Source organism: Falco naumanni, chromosome 3 (genome assembly GCF_017639655.2).
Source record: "Falco naumanni isolate bFalNau1 chromosome 3, bFalNau1.pat, whole genome shotgun sequence".
Lineage (NCBI taxonomy): Eukaryota > Metazoa > Chordata > Aves > Falconiformes > Falconidae > Falco > Falco naumanni.
The window spans coordinates 72738193-72760147 of NC_054056.1; the positions used below are offsets into that span (position 1 = coordinate 72738193).

The following is a 21955-nucleotide window of genomic DNA, read 5'->3' on the forward strand; positions in this document are numbered from 1 at the left end:
GTGAATTCCAGCACTATTATTTTATTAATTCTGTGACCAGCATACACCTTTGCCTCACAGTAAACTGCACCACGTACTGGTTGTTCAGTGTTTGTTTATGCTTGACTATTCAATGTTTTCTATCAAACTTCAATTAGAAAATATTTTTTCCTTAGCATAAAACAGGTTTCCACAGATTCTTTGAGGAGAGTACTGACTAGCATGACAGCCTAAATTCCTTAAGAACCTAATAGTGTTGTCAGAAAAGAAAAATAAATTAACAAGATTTATTGGGAATTTAAAAAATATGATTGGTGACAACATGACAGACTTGATTATCCCAGAAATCATGGAGTATGAGGCAGAGGTTAATATTTCCAAAGCCCCATAATCATTTCAATTTCTACAATGGCTAGGGAAGGGAGAAAGTTCTTTTTTGAAGCTAAAGAGCAAACAGTAGATCCTCTTAAGTGATCATTCTGCTACCAGACCTTAGGAATAGGTACTCTCAAAATTAATGTCCATTGTTTAATTGAAGATCAGTTATCAATAGAAACAGCATGATACAGATCTTTGTCCCAGGTGAAATGCCTAATCTAGACATATCTCGGAGAAAGATTTAAAGGTGGCACAACTCTGTCCCAGCCAGTTACCATCATAGGGAACTCTGGGGAGGAGAGCTGGGAACGTATGCTGTCAACACCTAATCTTCAATTGTAAAAAAAGACTTTTTGTCAAGGCCAGACACATCTGCAAAAAATCAGGATAAATTTCTTTGCAGTAGATATAACTATTGACCATCTTCATTTAGCACTTACTACTAAGTCTATTGGGACTCAGGGACACACTTTGTTGTCAGCAAACCACATGGAGCACTGCAAGGGTTCCACACTCTGCCAGTGGCAGACAAATGAGTCACCAGGCAATGAAGGAGTCCCCCTCAGTTCTATCCCAAATGTGCTTATTCAGGATTATGACAAATGTGCTTTTTCCCAGTGTCGTGGTTAAACCCTGGCTGGTAATTAAGTACCCAGCAGTTTCCAGAAGACTGGAGTCTATGACCATCTCCTGGTCATAGAAAACAGAAGTCAAGCCCAAAGGACAAACCTGAGAGGTTTTTTGATGCAGGCTAGGAACAAACAGCTTTCGCAGTCTCTGTCTCACTTTTAAGCAGTGCTGTGGGAAAGAGTGCTGTGAAGGTGATAGCTACACAAATCAATCATAATCTCAATTCTTACTGAGGAACACCTTTGAGCCTTTTTGTGTGACTTTATTTCATATGTCCACTTTTTCCATCATCTAAGTACTGCTTTTACCTCTTCCCTTGGTCATCTGCCAGGCTACTGCTTTCTTTTCATACAAATATTTCTTTAAAAGCCTGGTGGTTTTATGAAGCTCAGAAAGAAAGTTACCAATGAACTATTCCTTTCTAAATGCAGCTAGGCATGCACAGCCCTCTTCTTAAATTCCATGAACTTTTTCTGAGTGTCCATATCATCTTCTATCTACCAAACTCTCTACCTTCATTCCATTACTGTCTGAAACTAGTATTCAGATATAATTGGATACATACCATATACTAGAACTTAGAAGAAATGAGCAAAACATTCAGCCCTGTAGAATAAGTATTTACTACTTCAATTAGCAAAATGCCTTTTAGTATGCTGTCAATACTGTTACTTATATTGACATACCTCTTAAACATTTTGGTTAAAGACAAGAGATATATTCCAGTAACATAAACCTTCTGAAATACTTTGATACCATTGATTGTAGGGTTGCTTTGCTGGTTTCTCACCCTCCTAATCAAGAGAAAGCAGCAGGGTGAAGTGTCCCGTTGCTGCTTCTGTCAGAAAGACATCCAGACAGCTATGTTTTATTACTTTTCTCTCGCTCTGCTAAAATATTCAAGATTTCATTAATTCAATATTTCAACTCAATAATTCAAACTGATCGGCATATCTAAAATGTCACAACATCCGGAATGAGTTTCAGATAAAAAAGTAACTCTCTTTACTTTTGGAGAAATTTCCTTTTGAGGAAGTCATCCAATGCTACAGAGAGTAAGGGGAAGTGTAACTGTTCCCACCAAAGAACAGGACTGTTCTCCATGACTTGAAAGACCAGTTCCTTGTGGAATCTTCATTAATCATTAGTGACAGAGCCGAAAAGACTTGGTTTCACCTGTATCTAACCCAGAAAAGGTACTCTTTCTATTCAGATATGTGCTTAGCCAAACTGATCTATGCTTTTGTAATCCCATGCTTGGATCGATCCAATTTGCTCTTCCTTGGTCTGACCCAGCTGCCACTCTATAACCTACAGATGGTTTACCGTACTGTATCCCATCTGTTAAATAGAACACAGTAATGAGAATACATCACACCAATATTCCTCACTTCCCTTTGGTTTTCATTCTAATCCTGAACACAGCTGAAGGTCCTGGTCCTTTCAGTGGGCCATGACTAAATCATCCAAGAGAAGACCTCTTCTTTCTGCTTCTTGCAGAAGATGGATACAATGGAGTTGTTATGCCCAAAAGGTGTCAGATTCAAACTTGAATGTATGGGACAGAGATCTCCTGGCTTCAGCACTCGGTTCTACCACATATTCTGTTTTGCTATGTTTAGGTTTTGATAAACTATTCATCTCTTCCTGTGGATAGTTTAGCTACGAATGAAATTACCACAGCATTACATTCTTAAATGTAAAATTAAACCATGTTGTTCAGAAGTAAATGATTAAGACTGGAAGGAGAAACAGTTCTGTTCTGAAGGGCTTACTAAGTTTAATATATTATCCTTCAATATTACAGCATATACCATAGATACAGAAAAAAAAAGTCTTATTGATCTGAATAACAGAGAAGTATTAATAATATTCATGTATAGAGAAAACTATTGACATAATATTGAAATCTGGGGTGCCTTAAGGCACATAAATACATAAAAACAGTGACAGTTTGACATTTAAATAGGAGTTGTGTATAGGTGGTCAGTAGTGGGAAAAGTACTGCCCTCTGAAAACTCAGGGAAGTTTTAGTTATCTTACTAACCAGAAAAAAATTAAAACCCAGCTTGGCCCTTAAAGTAATGCTTTTCTGAATTTTTTTTTATGCAAAAAGGTGGTCCTATTTCTTAGGAAAAAATGGATGATAACAAAACCATTAGCCAAATTTCTGGGTGAAATCTTTGCTTTCCTGAAATCAATAGATTTTTGGCATTGAATTCCATTAAGCAATAATGCAACCCCTGAAATTTAGAAGAGTGAAATTTTCATGCATTATAGAATCTAATTGGTGATTGCAACTCTTTGTTTTTCTTTTCATCTATTTCATTCTCTACTTTTGTGAAACACAACTTGCAGAATACGAAAAGGCTAACAAATGCTCTAGAACCAATCAATGTTATGAAACTAATAATAATACAATATAAGCATGTAAGCTTATGTAGTGCCTTTCATGTAGGAGTATCCCAAGGCACTTTGTAACAGAAACTCAATAAGGAGTGCAAAAGTGCTTTGTCAGATAGGATAAGCCAGGGGAAAAGGGGAAATTAATTAAGCATGGATTTAAATTTCTCAGCCAACACAGCATTTAGAACCTTGGTCAGAAAAGACAGTGGTTCCAATATCTGTATCCAGGGAACACAACAGACTGTTTCAGTCTTTAATTCTTGAGGAATGTTCAATAGTTTTTCCACAATTATATGGGTATGAGTAATAAGAACGCAGTTCACAGGCTACATTTCCAAAAGGCAGCCCCTGCCTCTCTTCCTCTATTTTTTTATAAACAAATGGATTCATAAAAGTCCATCACCTGACTTGCATGTCAGTAAAGCCACTTTACTGCAAAGATACCCAATATGGAAATTGGTACGGTAGACATTACAAATATCAAGTTAAGGACTGGGCAAAGGCTTTATTGGCTGTTTAGCTCACTGTTTTCAACCAATGTATATTTCCTTATGGAGGTAGTCCACACCTCTGACAGAGACAGTAATCCGTTACACAACAGTTCCTCAGATAGTGTGTATTTCACATAGAAAAGCAAAATTCCTTGGGAAAAGCTATAGTACTTGATAATGCATAAATTACAGCTTCCCTGATGTTACAGAAACTTACATATCCTCTATTTTTCAAACATTTTCTCTTAGGAACACATGGACCATCCTCATTTTTGGATGACTGCCTCTTCAGATTAATGCATCCTTCTGGTGCATAAATTAGGGATGCACAGAGGAAAAAGGAGAAGCACCAAATCTCAGGAATCTGAAGCCATACAGAAAAGTGAGATTCACAGTAGAGCTGAATGAGTGAATCATCATGAATAATTTATCTGAAAAGTTAGCCTCCACTTCTGTTCATGGAATATCTATAAGAAGCTTGTAATTTCCTCAGTTTTATTATAAAGCAAAACCTTAAAATATTGTATGTCTTCGCTGAAAATAACTTCCTGTAAATATTTCATGTCCTATCTTAAAAGAGAGTGGCATTTTGATTGATAAAATAAATCACATGATGTTTCTGTTCCCTAGATGGATGAACACACAAGCACATACTTAAGATGCCTGCTGTGGTTAAGAAAGCAGCTCAAGTAGCATGTGATGAAGAGCACAGAAAAAATAAGTTAATGTAAGAAAAACTCTGAAGAGCTTTTGCAAACGTGTTTTCAGTATTTATATTGCAGCTGTAACCCATTGTAATTTTGATTAAGAACTCTGGGAATCTGCAGCTACCTGTAAATATTTCTTTTGGGGGACATGAGGAGTGAACTTGTCCCAGAGAAAACTTGAATCTATGGTACATGTCCTTTTTTGAACATTTGGTACTGAATAATATTCTGGTCTTCCCAGAGTTTGTTCTAAGCTCTTGGACTAGTTATTAGAAGCTGGTACACAAATTAGTAAGATTAAAGTAGTAATGTTAACATTTTGTTAGATTATTAGTGATCTGAAATGTTCTTGTACAGTCTATGGTTTTGAATGGACTGCCATGCTTAATGCAAATTTGAAAAGTACTCTCTGCTTCTTCAATAAAATATGAAATTTTTAGCAAGTACTTGAGGTAGAATGAGCCATTAGTGCATTTAGAATTTACAGTAGTTTACAGAGACTATCAGTTTCATAAAAGCCATCTAACAAAAACTTACAAATGTTAATAACTCTTAGAATGTTCAGATGCTGAAATACTATACTTACTACAGAAAAAAGAAGACTGAAGGCTGATCAGAAACTATACTCTTTTGTTGTGTGCCCTGACACAGGCTGAAGATAAAGACAGTGTACCAGAATCCTGCCTACTTTGCATTACTTTTGATTATGCTTGCATAATTATTGCTAACATTTTGCTTTTATTTTTGGTATATTTAAAAAGTGAATCTGCATCAAGTACCCTTTGTCAGATCTATGCTAAATGTCTACATAATGCATCATTTGCTGGATTCTCTATTTTGTAGCAGTACCATTGGTATGAATTTATCAATATAATGAGAATATAAAACTGGAAAAATAAACAACATGAGTTCTTACCTGAGCTCTTGAGCTATAGAGTCCACTTGAACTGTTAACAAAAGCAGGAAAGATTTGATTAATTTACACTTCCAGACTTGTTCTTTCGGCAATCTTGCACCTGCCTATCTGTGATGACAGAGGAGTGGCTATCAAAACACAGGCAATTATTTTCATGCTAAACTAGTGGCAAATGTTAACTGAACATACAATTCCCACAGTTATTATGCATAAAGCCTGAAGTATGGTTTCATAAGGAAAAATAATAAGTAAAAACAAGACTAAAAGAGAAGGCATTTGTTTTTATTGAAAGTAGAATGACAAGTCTCTGCTTTTTCTGAATTTTAACTCAGTTTGGGAACGCTGAAGGCTGGTGTTTACAAATACCTACTCACACAAGGGTATACAGCATACTGACAAATCCAACAGGTGGTTATAAGGATTGCTCATATTGCACTGGCAACTTTTTTTGTTTCCACTTCTACGAAAAAGTTCCTGATAGATTTATTCCTGTAGATGTGTGTGCATGTGTATAAAAAAATATGAAGTACATCCATTAGTTTTACAAGTATGTTACTAGTTTTTTGAGTGAAAAGGGTATGAATCCCTCATTAAATACAATTAAAGTCTGCAAAGCCAGCCAGACTGCTTTAATTCACAGTCCTGACCAACAGAGAAGACATGCTTTAATGCTGAGAATGACTTTAATAATTTGTTATTTAATTAAACATTTTAAAATCTAAATGAATTTAATGATGAGAGTAACTTCCCTATTCAATAACTTTGTACTTTTGAAATATATATGAATTTTACATTAATTTCAGAGAACATTACTGAAGGATGCATCAAAATTTCGATATGAAAATTCTTACATTTTTTAGAACAGCTTGTCTGTATTTATCCCCTTGTCTGCAGGTAGTTTGTGGTACTTCCACCCCCTTCCTCTGTCTTTTCCTAACTGAAGTCTAGTACTTTTCACCACTTTAATAATTTTAAACTAGATAACTAATCCAAACTACACTTTAATTCTGACCACAGCTTGAAGCTGAAGGCATGATATTAACAATCCAAAACTACTGAGTTGTGACAGTGAATCAGATTAGTCTTTTTTACACAATCCTGAGAGTGCATGATTCACATTAAAATCAGAGCAAGAGAAGGGTGCTTTCACCTCTGAAAATAGTCAAGCAAAATTGTTCACCAAGGCAGGCAAAACTTTGACATTTATTTCTAAGTATCTTCATCTTTCACTCATTATCAAAAGTCACAAAAAGTGTTATGAATTAAAATAAAAAGTTATTTTCCTGGAAGGGCTGTATTGCTAGTCAATCATGTTTCCAGATGTTGAGATCATTAAGGGCCTGTTTATCTCTCAGTACTGCATTTCCATCTGTTCCTTACAAAAAGAGAGGAATAGCTGGTAAATACAACTATATCATAACTTTGCAAAATGAAACACAAGCACCAGTACTTAGCACAGGATTCTCCTCTGCCACATACACCTGCAGCTTTTGATCAAATTTACTTCTGGACCATTTACACAACTGATTTACAGATAATTAATGGCAATAGACAAAAACATTCAGTTGGCTGAGACAAAGTTTTGTGCATTATTTTGAAAGCATCCATTCATTATTATCTATCTATACTCTCTATGGAAAATCTTTGTTTGCATAATAAAAAGCATAACCTTGATTTTCTTTGAGAAATAGCTCAAAGAAAATAGCATACAGTAGATTTTTTTCTGGTTTTCTTTAAACCATAGCTAATAATATCTTGCCTTTTAATGCCAACAGTCTGTGTCCTGCCTTGATTAAAAAAGCAGCCCTAAGGAAGCTGCACACTCTCTTACTGCACATTAAAGGACTGTGCACAGGAACTATCATATTTCATGGTGTGCTAGGCACAGGGTCGTGGAACGTGCTTGCTAACTCACCCTTGGTTCCTTTTGAGCGTGTGCGCAGCTTTTTATTTTCCCCATCTGCGTCCATCTGTAATATTAACACAAAGTCTTTAATTCATTCCTTTTGCCATTGAGGAAAAAAAAAGTCTCCAATGCTTTTTTTTTCACATTTCCAAAGCCTAGACAGTAATAGAAAGAAGAATAATCATGCCTTATTAATCTTGTCAAAGAGATAAAAAGCCATCTGTGAATATCTAGTAAATACCTAGGAGATACCTTTAATGATACAGATTTGTTTAATAAAGTGATGGTTATGACTGACTCTGTAAGGTTTAATGACAAGGTCTACAGGTGTTAGCTGAAAGCATAAGGTTAGAACCAGCAATGCTGTATGAGTGTTGCTTTCAGCATCCACCTCCTGGAAGAAAAAAGTCCCAGAAAGCTACGGTGCCTACAGGCAACCTGCATTATTGTTGTAAGTGAAGCATATCTTAATAGCTGCATTGGAACCTGCATTTCTGAAGACTTCATCCTTAAAACCTGAAACCCTCTTGCTTGAATAGATGTATAGCTTTGAAACATTTCACCACTTAATTACTTCTTGCAGAAGTTTTGGCCAAAGAGACAGATTTGTATGAATGTTTGGGAGAATGTAGTGTCCAGGATTGCATTTCACATTAAAAAAACCCCAACCAAATAGCCAAAAAATCCGAGCCCCAAAAAACTCAGCTGTTGCAATAAGATTTCTAACTGAAATATGAGAAACCTTTCAAGATCAGCTGTTTTCATGACACTTTTGGCTACATCTAAACCAGCACTGGAAATATGCACCTTCTGGTCTTGGATCTGGCCCAGACCCATAATTGTAGGGGCAGGTTTTCAATCCATGGATTTTATTACAAACCCCTGAAATTCAAAGGAATTAAGATTTCATGTTCTGGTGTGGAGAGCTGCAGTGACACACAGCAGATTGTGCAACAGCTTAATTTTGACCGTGTCCAGGAAGGCAAACTCCTTTTCTTTCTAAAAGTAACTCAATTTTTACATAAGGAAGATTTCTGTATGGGGAATTTTTGTCTAGGCAAAATATCAGGAACTCTGGAATTCTTCTTCAGTCTTTAGTAGTATCTTACTATCTATCTTTGCTTTGAATCTCCATTTCCCTGTTTGTAAAATGGTGATGGTCAAACATACTGTAGATGAAGCAACTCTGATGTGCTTCTGCAGATCAATATGCAGGAACAAATGCAGACACCAGCACCTGATTTATATAACTGTGTTGGGCAATAGGTAGATGCATTCTGTGGATACCAGAAGTTGCCTATGCCTGGCATCTTTCCCTGCAAAAGGTCGCAAGATAGAAAACAATGTCAACCAAAGATCCTGTCTATTATTTCACTCTTCCTTTCTGAGCATCAGCAGAACTGATTTGCCCTACCGAGTGAAGATGCAAGAAGCTCTGTTTGTGCCTTTTTCCATTTATAGAGTTTGAAGATCTGAGGATGCTTTATTTTTAGCTGTACATGACTCAGATAACTCAGATGTTTTGAAGGTCTTATCTGAAAGAACATTGCAGAATATGACAAAATTGACCTGAGAAACAAAAAGAGTAAAGTCAGCCTTTCTAGGGCAGAAAAAACATTTTTCTAATTTCCTGTGGGTTGGGGTTGTGGTTTTTTTTTTCTGTTTGTTATTATATATGGTTACACTTTGTATACAACTACTGGAATCAAAATACCTATTTGCAGGAAAGAACTCAAGCATTTGAAAAGGGTATTTGTGTACTTGAAGAAGTCTAATTCTAGAACCCAGGTTAGTGATATCTGAAATGAAAATATAAATTGATCGAAATGCACCTCAAAGCCAGACAGTATATCTTTTCTCTGTTTAAATTTACATCTGATGTTGATTATTAACAGGGAAGGAACATAAGTGGCTTGTGTTTACGTAGTGGGGCTGATGGCGGCCTTTACTTGTTACTATCCTTAAAACCTGGAGAATGAGCTTTTGCAATGTGACTGCAATGGTAATGGGAAACATGGCTCTGTTCTCTGATGCTGAGTTGTGATTGAAGGCGCTGACCTGCCATAGACTTATAATAGGGGAGCAGGTGTGGCAATGATGGACTTTAATTTCCTTTAATAAACCTTTTATGTGCCACACTTTTACTGCCATTCTATGCTCTCCAAGGTCCTGCACATAATAGGTTCATTACTTTTGATTACTATAGTCTATTGAGACAAACAACTCCAGAACACACTATATATTATGTTCAGTTAAACCAATATAGACTATTTATCCACTGTGCATTATTTCACCTGCAACTCCACAGACAAAATTAACAACATCTCCTGTAAGCTAAAACTATTAAAACCACTGGTACTCCTTTGTCATCATTTCATAATAAATACCACACCAATCACAGTGCTGCTCTTTTAATTATGAAACAAAAAGTGTCCACTGCTTCTACTGAACAGCAGTTACTTTGGTGTAAATAGCACATTGCATTGTGATGAGTATTTCAAAACTGCACAATGAGTGAAAACCAACAATAAAATCAATTCAGGTGATTTTTCTATTGATTTTCTTTCCTTGTAATAATTTGAAACTATGAGAGATGTTTAATCAACTAAACCCTAAAATTTATAGGACTATTTAGCCTGGTGCTTACAACATATTAAAGTACTGATCAAGTCTGTGTTGCATAGAAAACACCTTAACTTACAAAATGTCCCATGCAGTAACTTGAAGATTATACAAAAGTAACTGAAAAAAACTGTGAAATCTTTTAAGTGTGTCAGCAAAAAGACATGTTTTGCTCAAAATTTAAATGTAATATCTTCAGGGTTTGATAGTCCTTTCACAGGCAGACTGATACTGAAAAAAAAGTGAACAAAGTTTCTGCCTTCTGATTTTAATCTAGTGATTGTTTTACATGAAATTACAGTCACAGATGATCAACAAGGAGTATTCAAACTTTTAAATCACCAGTGGAACAACAAAAACATTAAACTGTAAGTGAGAAATTCCATCCAAAGTTTTTAGAGAGAATTGTTTTCAGGGTTTCAATTTGAGAGACATATCTTTTTACTGCTGTATACTGTAAAGACTGGATGGATTCTGGAAGGTGCTTCATGATCTCAAAGCTGGGGATGGTCAGCCCTCTCTCCCAGTACATACGTCATCTTGAGACAAGAAGCCACAAGGGATAAAGAGAATGGTTATATCTGCACAAAATCCTCACACTACTGATGTTTTTAGTCATCAGGACCATTAGGATAATATCTAAATGCTTGCCAGGAAAATATTACTGGGAGTTATAGTCCCATATTTTTTAAGGGCAAGCTTCACAAAAAACCCCAAGTAAATAGTGCAATTAATTCCGCTTTATTATTGTGTCTTATACCTAGATTATGTGATTTGATGGGTTTAGAACCCATCTAAACATTTCCCTTTCTAAATTAGTTGAAAATAGCTAATGAACTCAAAAGGAATTAATGGAAGATAGACAGTCGGAAACACAGTGACAGAGAGGTAGCATCTATGCAATCCCAAATCGTTAGGCAAGCAGGCTAAGAAATAAAAGTTTGCTTCAGAATTGCTTCAGATATGCCCTGTTTCTGTGATTTGGAAATCTGAGAATGTCAATGTTGAATAATTTTTTGAAAGCATGTTCCAACAAATCTCCCTAAGTTTATGAATACTTTCTCTCTGACTTTGTGAATTTCAGTTTGATCTTCCCTCCACCTTTCCTTCAGTCTTGGTTGAGACTTAAGGGCAAGTCAATAACTAGATCCCACAAAACTGACTGGAGTCACCAACTCTACCACAAAACAGGAGTAACTTTCTCTGTGACTGCTTCAGAGTATTCATGTAGCTCCAGATGAATTTATTGGTGGAATAGCAGCAATCATACTTTCTGAGCAAAGTATTTCATAGTTCCTAGCTGCAGAAATCAAATGTTATTTCTTCTGTTTGTACCATCCCACTGCAGTCAGCAGACTCAAGAGCAGCACCTGGAAATACTTCCCTGAGTGAGAGAATCAGGATTTGGCTCTGAGTTTGGGTTTTTGTGTGCCTGGAGTCTATCTGTGCACATGTGCATGTACTGATATTATAATGGGATCCAAGAATATGACGAACAGCTGAAAATAGGGCATGTGCACTAAGTGATAATAATAACAATAATAATAATAGCAACCATTTCAGTTTACTTGCACATTTTAAATTCTGGATTTCAGAAACAAAATTGATACTGCTATCTTGGTAAGATAGTTTTACAGCATATTACTGTCAAATAAACTATGACTTGGGGAAGCTAGTGCTGCTGACATAGGTAGAAGTGAAATACACCTCCTAAAAAGAGCTATTGTAAGAGCTATGCACTTTCTAATTTCTATTGTAATCTTTGCACAAGCAAGACTTTCCTTGAGTGGGTTTCACACTGCTGGAGCAGCACTCGGTTTCCTTTTGTGTAACTAGTTAGAGGAAAAGAAATCATTGGTTTATCCAGAGGTAAGGACTATAAAAGTTGATATTTGTGATTTTCCAACTAAAAGTTACACCTGATTTTCAAAATAAAATTTGGCAAACAATTTCTTCAGGACAAACCTTAAGTGATCTTGAGAGTTCTGAAAAAAAGAATCACTTTTTTCTACTATTTTTAATTTGAAAACTACTTAGATTTGTATAGAGGCAATAGCCACATCTGTCACTAGCCTAATGAACTTAGCCAGAAAAAAAACTACAACAACACAAATCCACCCTCAAGTCTTAAACACAAGTCACAAACTTGAAAGTTGAAGTCAGAAACCGCTAAGCACTGCAAACCTGTCTGTGCTGTGCTGTGCCCCAAGGTGATACGACACTACGTGTGCCTCTCCCTACAACAAAAAATACCCTCAGAGCAAGGTTTTCAGTGCTTTGGTACTCATATTTTAATGTTTTTCAATAACTTGTATAAGAATCTAACAAATAAGAAGAGAATAATCATGAAGAAAAAGATACTTTAAAGCAAGATTTCCTGTAGCCTGGCCAGAAGCATGGAGCACTGTTTGGCTCGCTCTGTGTATATGTGTGCTGACTGCATCTTTCTGTCAATCCACGACAGCTTTTTTTAATACGAAGCATTAATGGCAGACTGACAGTGAGAAGTATGGTGCAAGAAGGAAATCCAAAGTACACATACAGCAACTTCTAGATAAAGCTTATATATTCTGATTACTGGCAGTAAAAAAGTTCAAACTCTAAAGTCAAAATTTTTAGGAACATTGCTTGTACTGTGGTTAAAGTTTCTTGCTCTTTTTTTTTTTTAATAACATGTTAATTTTCAGAAAGGAGAATAAATATTTACAAAATAGATGTTTTTAAAGATTTTTAATAAAAATATGCGTTCTTTTGTGATTTTTATTATTGTTAACCAAGGAGTCATCTTTATTTTTGAAACTTTTGCTTTAGTTTACACAATGTTATTCCTGATTTCTCTAGGAGAAACTTGAATAACATGGAGATCATTGGTTCAGATGTATTAATATCTCATGAACTAAAATAAGTAAGTACATTTATTGAATATAAACTTTAAAGCATGTTTATAACACGTATACATCATCAACAATTTTGCATTTTATAGTGTGGTCAAATGGCATACATATTTTTGAGAAATGTATTTTTTTTACATTGAGGTCACTACTTGAAAATATGCAGCGACAAAATAAACCTTAAATCAGAGGCAGGCTTGAATAGCTTTGTAATGAGGATGATTTATTTTGATTCTCACTTCTGATTTCTGAGTTGTCACTGCTGTTGTATACTTCATCCATGCAACTTTGCACAACTGGCAGTGCTGAATATAAACCAAAGCCATATGTTTATGTCCTTTTGCCAAACGACTACAGCAAATAGTTCTATTATTCCCTTAGGTAACCAACATGTGCCAAGTATTTCTATTAGTCTTCTTTACCAAGGCTTTAGAGGGCAGAGTCACAGCTTTATGAAATTAAGGGGCAACTGCTAGCTTTTTAAATTTAGAGAAAAATTATATAGTCTACCACACTGAAATGCAGCTCAACACAAGCTGATGTGTAATTCTACTTTCTTGAGGCTTTTTTTCCTGGATTTCTATTTTTGATGTTCAGTGTCTTATCACTATTTTCTGGGCTATGATGTACTAAATAAAATTTTTAGAAAAAAGAAAGTGTCAATATTCAAAAAGAAAAAAATTATTTGACACCTTGATATCTTTTACAAATACACAAAAATTTTAATCCCACCTGATACATAGTTTAAAAAATCTCAATAGGCATTAAAAAAAAATCACAAGTAAGATATCCTTCACAGGTTAAATTTAAGCAGCTCATTATGAAATACATTCTCACTCCTGGAGTCATATAGATTTAAAAATAATTGTGTTCCTGTCTGTATGTAATGCTAACAGAGTGGAGCTCTAAAATTTAAAAACTAAAATTTCTAGGTATTTACAAAGATTTATATATTTTTCAATTGTTCAGTATTGTTATACCTGACTGTTGAAGACTGCTGTTCTTAAAACAGATGGTGCTATGAGAGAAAAAGTCTTTGCGCACGAGACACTACACATGTAACCACATAGTATTCTAGTACTAATAGATAGATATATTTTGACTCAAATTCATTTTTGTAAAGAAATTATCCCACCTTTGTGTGTTTCCAGGTGAAAATATGTGCAGATTCCAAAGGACCAAATTCGTCACTCAGCCCAGGATGCCTTGCCTGATTTAACAGATAATCCTGAAATTCATTCTCTGGAAAAAAATAAACAAAAACAAAAAACAAAACAACAAAAAAAAAAAAAGCAACAGCTATACTAAATAAAGCATAGATGAAACAGGACATTCTTTAAATCAAATGGGCAAATAATCCAGGTGTGTTGTTTTCTTGTGCGGTTTTTCAAAGATGTGGTATAAAGGTATCAATGATGCTTCTTAAAGGCAGAAAGAATAGCAGTTTTTCTTTTGTTGTACTTCCTTTATATTGTTAACGCCCTTTCTGATGACTTATAAAATAGACCTACTCTAAGAAAAGTTTTTCTTCTTGCACAGACAAAATTCCATAGTTTCTCTATGTAGAAATCCTTAGCCAAATGTTTTTTAGTGCATCAGAACCCCTTTGACTGAATAGGATGGTTCAGTACAAGATATGAAATAAATGAGAAGCATTCTAAAATATTTTAATAATAGCAGAAAATCGCATCGTTTTATTTTTTTCTGATTTTGAATATCAAAGTTTAAAGTTTGGCAAACTGATAATGTTCTCACCATAAGCAAACTGAAGGACATCCTTGACATTTCTCCATGCTCAATTTTTCTTCCTTTCTGTGAGGAAACTCCTGCTGAATCAATAGTAACAGCAATGGAAGAGCTGCAGAAGTTTAGATCTGAGTGTACAATACTAAGGGACATGTATTCAGAAATAATGAATACCCAAACCCTTCGGACATTTAAAGCTGTAGGCACTTGCAACTGGGGAAATCTGGCCATAAGCAGTTATTATGGGCAGGCTTTATTTCAGCATCACTCCTGCCACTAGTGACCTAAATATAAAAGTTTTACAATCACTTGCAATTTCAGAGGTCCTTTTCAAATAGTATCCAGTGTATTTAGTAAAATAGATCAATTCATTCCATATATTCTGATTATAAAAAAGTTTTCAGACAAACTTTTGGAACTTGAAGGTGAAGCTTTAAGTGTTCATTTAATGATATCTGATCAAGTTTTGTCAGGAAAATGTGTAATGTTACATTTCAGCAACTGGAAAGGCTCATTCTAAACAGATTCTCCGGAAAGCTTGAGTTTATTGAGTGACTAATTTCTGCTTCCGTCCCAATAGAGAGAATATTAGTTGCATCCCATCAATAACTTTTAATTAAAATAAATACACTTTTATCAAACAGCAAAACAGACAACAGACGCAAGATGATAAAGAAGGGAGAAAACCCAGAATAAAACAGTCCGATATTGAAAAGATTTTTAAAGTTGTTTTCTAGCCAATATGTTGCTGGAAAAAGATTTTGTTTATCCTCAAAGGCCTCTTTCCCCATTATTCTATTTCAATATCCATGAAAAAAAACCCAAAAGGAGTCTTAAAGCTTTCTACCTGTCTCTTCCTCTTTGTTCAAAAATACTAGCCTAAAACAAAAGATCTCTAAGAATAGCTACAATAGTGAACAAAGCTCTTTTTAAAGCCTAAAACTTAGCAGCTTTTTGTCTAAAATCCTATCATGTTATGTATTTATTAGCAATATATTTTTCATTTATTTTCTCAAAGCTTGCCAATAAAGAACTGAATCACATAAGGGAGTAGCTGTAAACCCTTTGAGTTCCCTAATGTCAAACTCATTAGCATCCGAATAACCACACAGCAGCACATCATCTGCACAATTGCAATTTTTTACTACTTTTAATAGCGTTTCTCAAAGGGCTCATTTTCAACTTTCTTCAGTGGTTAGTTGGTTCTCTGGGGAAAAGGAGCTTCCTGACGCTCACAGCTTCCACTCAACAACCAGGCCGTTTGCTGTCAGAAGCATCAGCCCTCTGCCCTAACCCCATCTGCTGTCTCTCTCATCCTAAGGGACCGAGAGTTAAGACAGCACAGCTGAGATCCACTTGGAAAAGTGCACAAAGGACAGGAAAATATACAAAACTTTTCACATTTAACTTTACATAATAAGCTAATACACTGAAAATCCTTCTTTTAAGAGAAGGAGTCTGGGCTGGGTAGGGGCTGAGGGGCAGGTTTTAAAATTGTGCTGGAAAACTACATGCAACAGTGTATTTGCTATTTTACTCCCATCTGCCTTGCACGTGACATCATCAGATAGCTTTGTAAAGCAGACAGTGCTATAGCAGGACAAAAGCAAGACTTCATATAAAGCACAAAATATGAACCCCTCTTCTGTGAGTAACGGCAACAGAAGTTACTAGTTAGTAAGTTTAAATGTGCTGTTTTCTATTTTTTCACTTAACAGGTTGCTGGCTGCCGTACAACTGATTCGTGGGTGAGTACCCACATTTGAAGATACGTGTTTCATAAAAAGTCTAATACAATGTCATGCATCTGTCATGCTATAAACAGGGTGTGTAGTGTGTGTAGGATTATGCTGTGTCATGGGATGTGGCATACCCCTAATGGAACATAAATTATGTGTCACCCCCTGTCCACACTCCAAGCAACAACATACATTTCAAATATAAGTGCTGGGATCTGATACTTCAAGAAGCAAACAAGAGTTAGTGCTGATTTCACAGTAACATCAAGATCTTACAGAATAAGTTACTGAGAAACACTTTATTTTAGTATATTTTATGAATTATAAATTCATATAATTTTATGAATTATAAATTCAATGCCAGATTTTGAGGCATTGTTAGAGGTGCAGATAGAAGTCTGCAGTGCCAACTGCAAAAATTAAAATCTCAGCCTCAAGAGCCCATAAGAACATCTATGTTATTGATGGCTTTGATGATAAGGTTTTTGTTGATTGTAATCAGGTAGAACTAATTTACTTATTTGTCAACAAAGGTTCTTTGATGGTATCACTCTTGTTAAGTCCACATCTGTCTTCATTTGGCCCCATGTATTCAAAACTTGCATTAACTTATTTGTCTGTTTTAGTGAAGAGTTCAAAAGGATTTACAGACAGCAAAATATGCATGCACTTCAACTCCCTACATGTCTGAACAGATTTTTTTTTAATCCTGAAGGTGAAATTTGCCTGCCTGCAAAGAAAAACTTCCCCAGCACCTTAATTCAACCAGAATAATAAACTTTACAAACCCACAAAGATGGAATAAATGAGTTGCCTGATTTGTCAGTGTAATGGTTCAGTGAAGTCACCTGGAACCTTTGCAATCCATCCTTTGGTTTATTGCCATTTCCAGTGCAACATGATTTTCTACTGACTCTGAAGTGCCATCCTACTGAGATCCATGAGTCATACCAGGATCCTGATGTGAATCACTATTTGGGCCCTGATCCTCAACATCAGATGTGTGTGACAATCCCCTTCAAGCAACTGTTCTTGTTGACCCATTGTCTATGGGTAGAAGTCCACTCATTCAGGTCAAATTACTAGAGAGTTCCTGAGGACTTAATAAGCAGAAAAGACACATTGTACAGTCAGGAATTATCTCACCAGACATCTGAGGCTGTTTTCTCAGAATTGCAGTACACAAAGCTGTACTACATCTGTAAAAGATTCTAACACCTTTTTTGAGCATAATGGATATAATTTCCAACAGATGAATTCTATTTTCTCTCATTTAGCACATCACTAGTTGATATACTGCAAATATGAAAATGAAAAATCACAGCAGTTTGTGATTTGTTAACTCAAAATGGAAGTAATAGCTAAGGAAACAAAATCCAATGTGGTCACCATTATGATCCCTGAATACTTTTCATGTTTCTACAGTGAAAGTGATTTCTCTTTTTCAAGATAAAATAATGCAACATATTTTGTATTTGAGGAAAAAATAATATGTGAAAGCAAAAGATGCCATTATAAACAAATGAAGATATATTGAGCTCTTGACTGCAGTCAGATCTTTAACCTGCACAGGCTGAAGTATGTAACTTTACACACTGTTCTGCACAAACTTAGGTGTCACCTCAGTGAGATCCTTAACCACATGTGTAATTTCAGTACATGACTGAACAAATTAATTTCATTTGTCCTTATGCTTCACTTTAACACCCTCAGTGCAGTACACATGGGTAGTCTTGGAAATCTGAAGGAGTCTACTTGGAAACACCATTTTTATATAATTCGAGCTTCAGAAAGGAATTTCCCTTGGGCAGAGTACTCCTCTTCACACTTATTACTATTAAGTGCAGTATTCGTACACACGAAACAGAATTATTGCTGCTCCAACTACTGTATTTTGTTTCCCAGCTATTAAACTAAATTTTACCTCACCTAGTTCTACCCTGAAATGAACAGGAGGTCACGTTACTAGTGCAAGACAGTCTGGTAGCACAGGTAGTAGTCCTTCCAGTACCTGTAAAAACACATCCCTTGCACTCGCCCTCTGTTTTAAACAGGGCAGTAATACCAATGCCATGTGCAAGATCATATTTCGCCCAGCAGAAGGGTTTAACTTTCACCTGATTTAAGCAACAAACTATCCCTCAAAGATGCCTGAGGCTTTGCTGTAATTAACATAACTGCATTTAGATGCTATTCATGACCAATAATTCCAACACCTTGTGGAAAAAAAAAAAAAAAAAAAAAAAAAAAAAAAGGTTGCATGCTGTAAACATTATAAACATATTCAAATAAGCTTAACACAATCTGCCATGCTTATTTCTGCCTAGATCATGGACCAGCGAAATGGTTAATGCAAATGGATTTATAATTTGCTTTGGGGGGCTAGTTTCTTCTCCTTATTTATTAGCCCAGCTGATGGGGCAGATTTGATGAGGCACTTCTGGAATAATTGAGTCATCACACAAAGAAGGCTGCTAGCATTCAGAGTGGTTTTATCAGCAGCAAGCAGGCCTGATTACTGACAATTACACTCTGATCCGGTGATGGAGGAGAAAGAGCCAACGAGTGGGAAATGTCCGTGTTTCTATCCAGGAATAATTTCTACATTCATTTTACATGCTAAGTGTTTCCTATCTCTGCATAATAAACTGTAAACAGGAATAGATGGCACAATGTCCCTTAATATTTCCTGGTAATGAAGACACAAATGTACAGTGAGTGCTGATAAATATAGATGAAACATAAGCTATTCTCTGAGTCTGTATTGTTACCTTTAAAATAAATGCATTTTGGTGGTAAAAGCATAATCATAGCTAATGCAAAAAAATGACAGAAGATTGAAGCTGTCCTTGTAACTACACAGAAACTTTGTAAAAGTCCTGTTAATCACTGCTGCTCTAGAGGCTCATAAGCTGAAGGTGATACACTGGAAAGAACATCATTTTGTTTCTCAATAGTCAACTATGTAGGAACTCCTTTGCTTTGACACAGTAAAGGAGAGCAACAGCAGTGACCTCCATTAGCACTGCAGGAATAGAGCACATCTCAATGCTAAACTGAAAAACAACAAAGCTGGTCTTAGAAGACATCTTCACTATGACAAATTCTCATTTCCCTCTCATCAGCCTTAAGATAGTGTTTATAATGAGTAATAGAGCTAGACCGTAGATTTCATGAGTTGTGTTTAGCAATGTATTATTGCCTTTAGGGCATTATTTTTTTGGCAACCAAGGTGCTGTAAAATGTCAGTTATTAACAAAATGCTGAAAGCAGAACTTTGGAAAAATCTGTTTCTTCAGGAAAGAAAAAAGACAGGAAAAAACATGGAAACAAACATACTGAGGAGTTGAAATGTAATTTTGTTTGTTGATAGGCAATTACAGATTTCAGCTGGAAAATGTTAATGCCTTAGTCTAGGGAGAGTTTTTCTTTTTTAGAGTTGGTCAGGCATGAAACACTGAATAATAAACTTCTGCATGCTTGTTTATTCCTTTTCCTTTTTTAAACTAATTCATAGCTTCAAAAGGCCTAAAAGTTATTCTCTGTTCTTCTGCTGTAACTATGGTAACTATGTTTCATTAAAGTAGCCACTTAACTTCAAGGCTTGTGTTACAATGATATGCATTATTTTGAGTAAAACCACACCATAACAACCTTATGATTTCAGAGCAATTTTAAAAGAAAAGTTCAAAGAGCATGCATCATTGACTCTGGAACACAGGGTTTGTTTTCTTTTAAAACATGTTTACTCTTTTTTTCAGCCTGGATGACTTTTCCTGCATGGAGCCATCTCTGTTGTCAGGTACTGGGGGGTGGCGAAGGGATTGCTACTGGCTTCAGCAAAAGATGACCATGTTACGCTCATCGGAGAGGTGCTTAGTAGTTGCAGGACTGAGGCCGGTGGGAGACGTCTGAGCACAGTATAAGAGCAGCAAAACCGTGTCATTTTAAGTACTCCGTTACAACTTTTTTCAGCATCAGGAAGGTTCTGGTCTGGCTCTGTTATTGCTACACACCTGCTGTTTATCCACCAGTGTTACAGTCCTTGTACCATACATGGTTTCCAGCAAGCTAGTCAGGAGCCAAGGGGTTTGAAGGGCAGTTTTATGGGGGTGCTATTGTGGTTGCATGGGATGCCTACAGAAGTGCTGGAGCTGATTAGGTTCAGTAAAAGTGGTCACTTCTCCAATACTTACAGGCTTTACTAAATTCCTTCCCTGTGATTTTTGACTGTTCCAGCCAAATTTTTTGGGACTGATTTAATAGCCCAGATTAGGACATCACAATTCTTATGCTGGACCAAACCCATGGCTAATTAGGTCATTGAACATTCTCAGACATGGAGTCAAAAGGAACAATGAACCTAAAAATATAAACTATTTTTATAAAAAGAAATACAACTACTATTCTGCTATCCTGTGCATTCACCCTCCCCTTTCTGAACAGCAAGCTGTCTTCATTAAGCATGACAGACATGTCCCAAGAAAGGGAAAGTCACACAAAGGGAAGAAGTGTGCCTTCCCTCAACATGCAAATCACATATGTTCATTAACTTCAAGAGTGCCATGTGAAGTACAGTCTGCCACCATCTAAAAGACTTGTAATGACCCTAACTGCTAAAGATAATAGGGCTTGCTTGCACTACACTGCCCTGAAGATCCTGAAGATGCTGAAGAGCACAGGAAAACCAAACCAAGAACAAAAATACCACCTGCAAATCAAAGTAGTAAAGAATATGCCAAAAAAAAAAAAAAAAAAAAAAAAGGCTAATGATTGTCAGATACCAAAATGTGCATGTTAAATATTCACTGGGACAGACTTCTTATCTGAAAACATTTCTCATTTCTCTCAGCAAATGTTTGTCAGGTATGAGGAGCAAGGGAAAGATTCTTCAGTCTGTTCAAAGTACATTAAGAGGCCAGTGGCACCAGGGATGGTGGTTTAAATTCTCTTTTCAGAGCTTTTTATGATTCCAGAGTGGGGCAAAGGTTATTTCCTAAAATGACACCTGTCTTCTGTGATAGACACAAACAGAAGGCACTGTGATTGAGCTAATAATTCGGAAAAAAGGGATTCTGGAACTCTCTTCCTGCCTCTGCCACTGATCTATTCTGTGACCTTCAGCAAGTCTCTTCACCTTTCAGCTAAATGCAGACAACGATGTAGAGTGCTGTGAAGTGCTTTTGTGCATTTCTAACCATGCTTTAAGGTAATGAATATTATTTTCACCCTCATGTGTTCTATTTAATAGCCTGCTCATGCTTTCACTTCCTCTGAAACTCAACCTGATACCTCAAGCATATGCTGTTACTTGGGATTTCCAAGAAAAAGTTTTCTCTTTCTTTTCAAGCTTTTTTACTTAAAAAAACCCAACAAAAACAAAACAAACAAAAGAACAAGTAAAAAAGGACAATTCTGAGAAAAATGGGGACTAACTAATGCATGGTGAATGGCAAAATAATTTTAAATACATTTCTCATCTCTCCTAACATTAGGCAATCCAGAGATATCTGTCCTCTTGCAATGTCAAGTCTTTATTTAAAA

The 21955-nt window shown here is 35.9% G+C and overlaps 1 protein-coding gene across 3 annotated transcripts in view; it reads right to left on the bottom strand.

Annotated features, from left to right (window-relative positions):
- ST18 (ST18 C2H2C-type zinc finger transcription factor) overlaps positions 1-21955 on the bottom strand; it is a 101318-nt gene that overhangs the window by 61611 nt on the left and 17752 nt on the right. For all 3 annotated transcript variants that reach the window (XR_005827121.1, XM_040588425.1, XM_040588426.1), the window contains exons 2-4: positions 14062-14168; positions 7423-7477; positions 5508-5538 (exon numbers count right to left, since the gene is read on the bottom strand). Coding sequence is in view for 2 of the 3 variants with exons in the window: in XM_040588425.1 (XP_040444359.1) it covers positions 5508-5538; positions 7423-7477 (86 nt within the window). In the remaining variant the exon portion in view is untranslated. The remainder of the gene's footprint in view (positions 1-5507; positions 5539-7422; positions 7478-14061; positions 14169-21955) is intronic.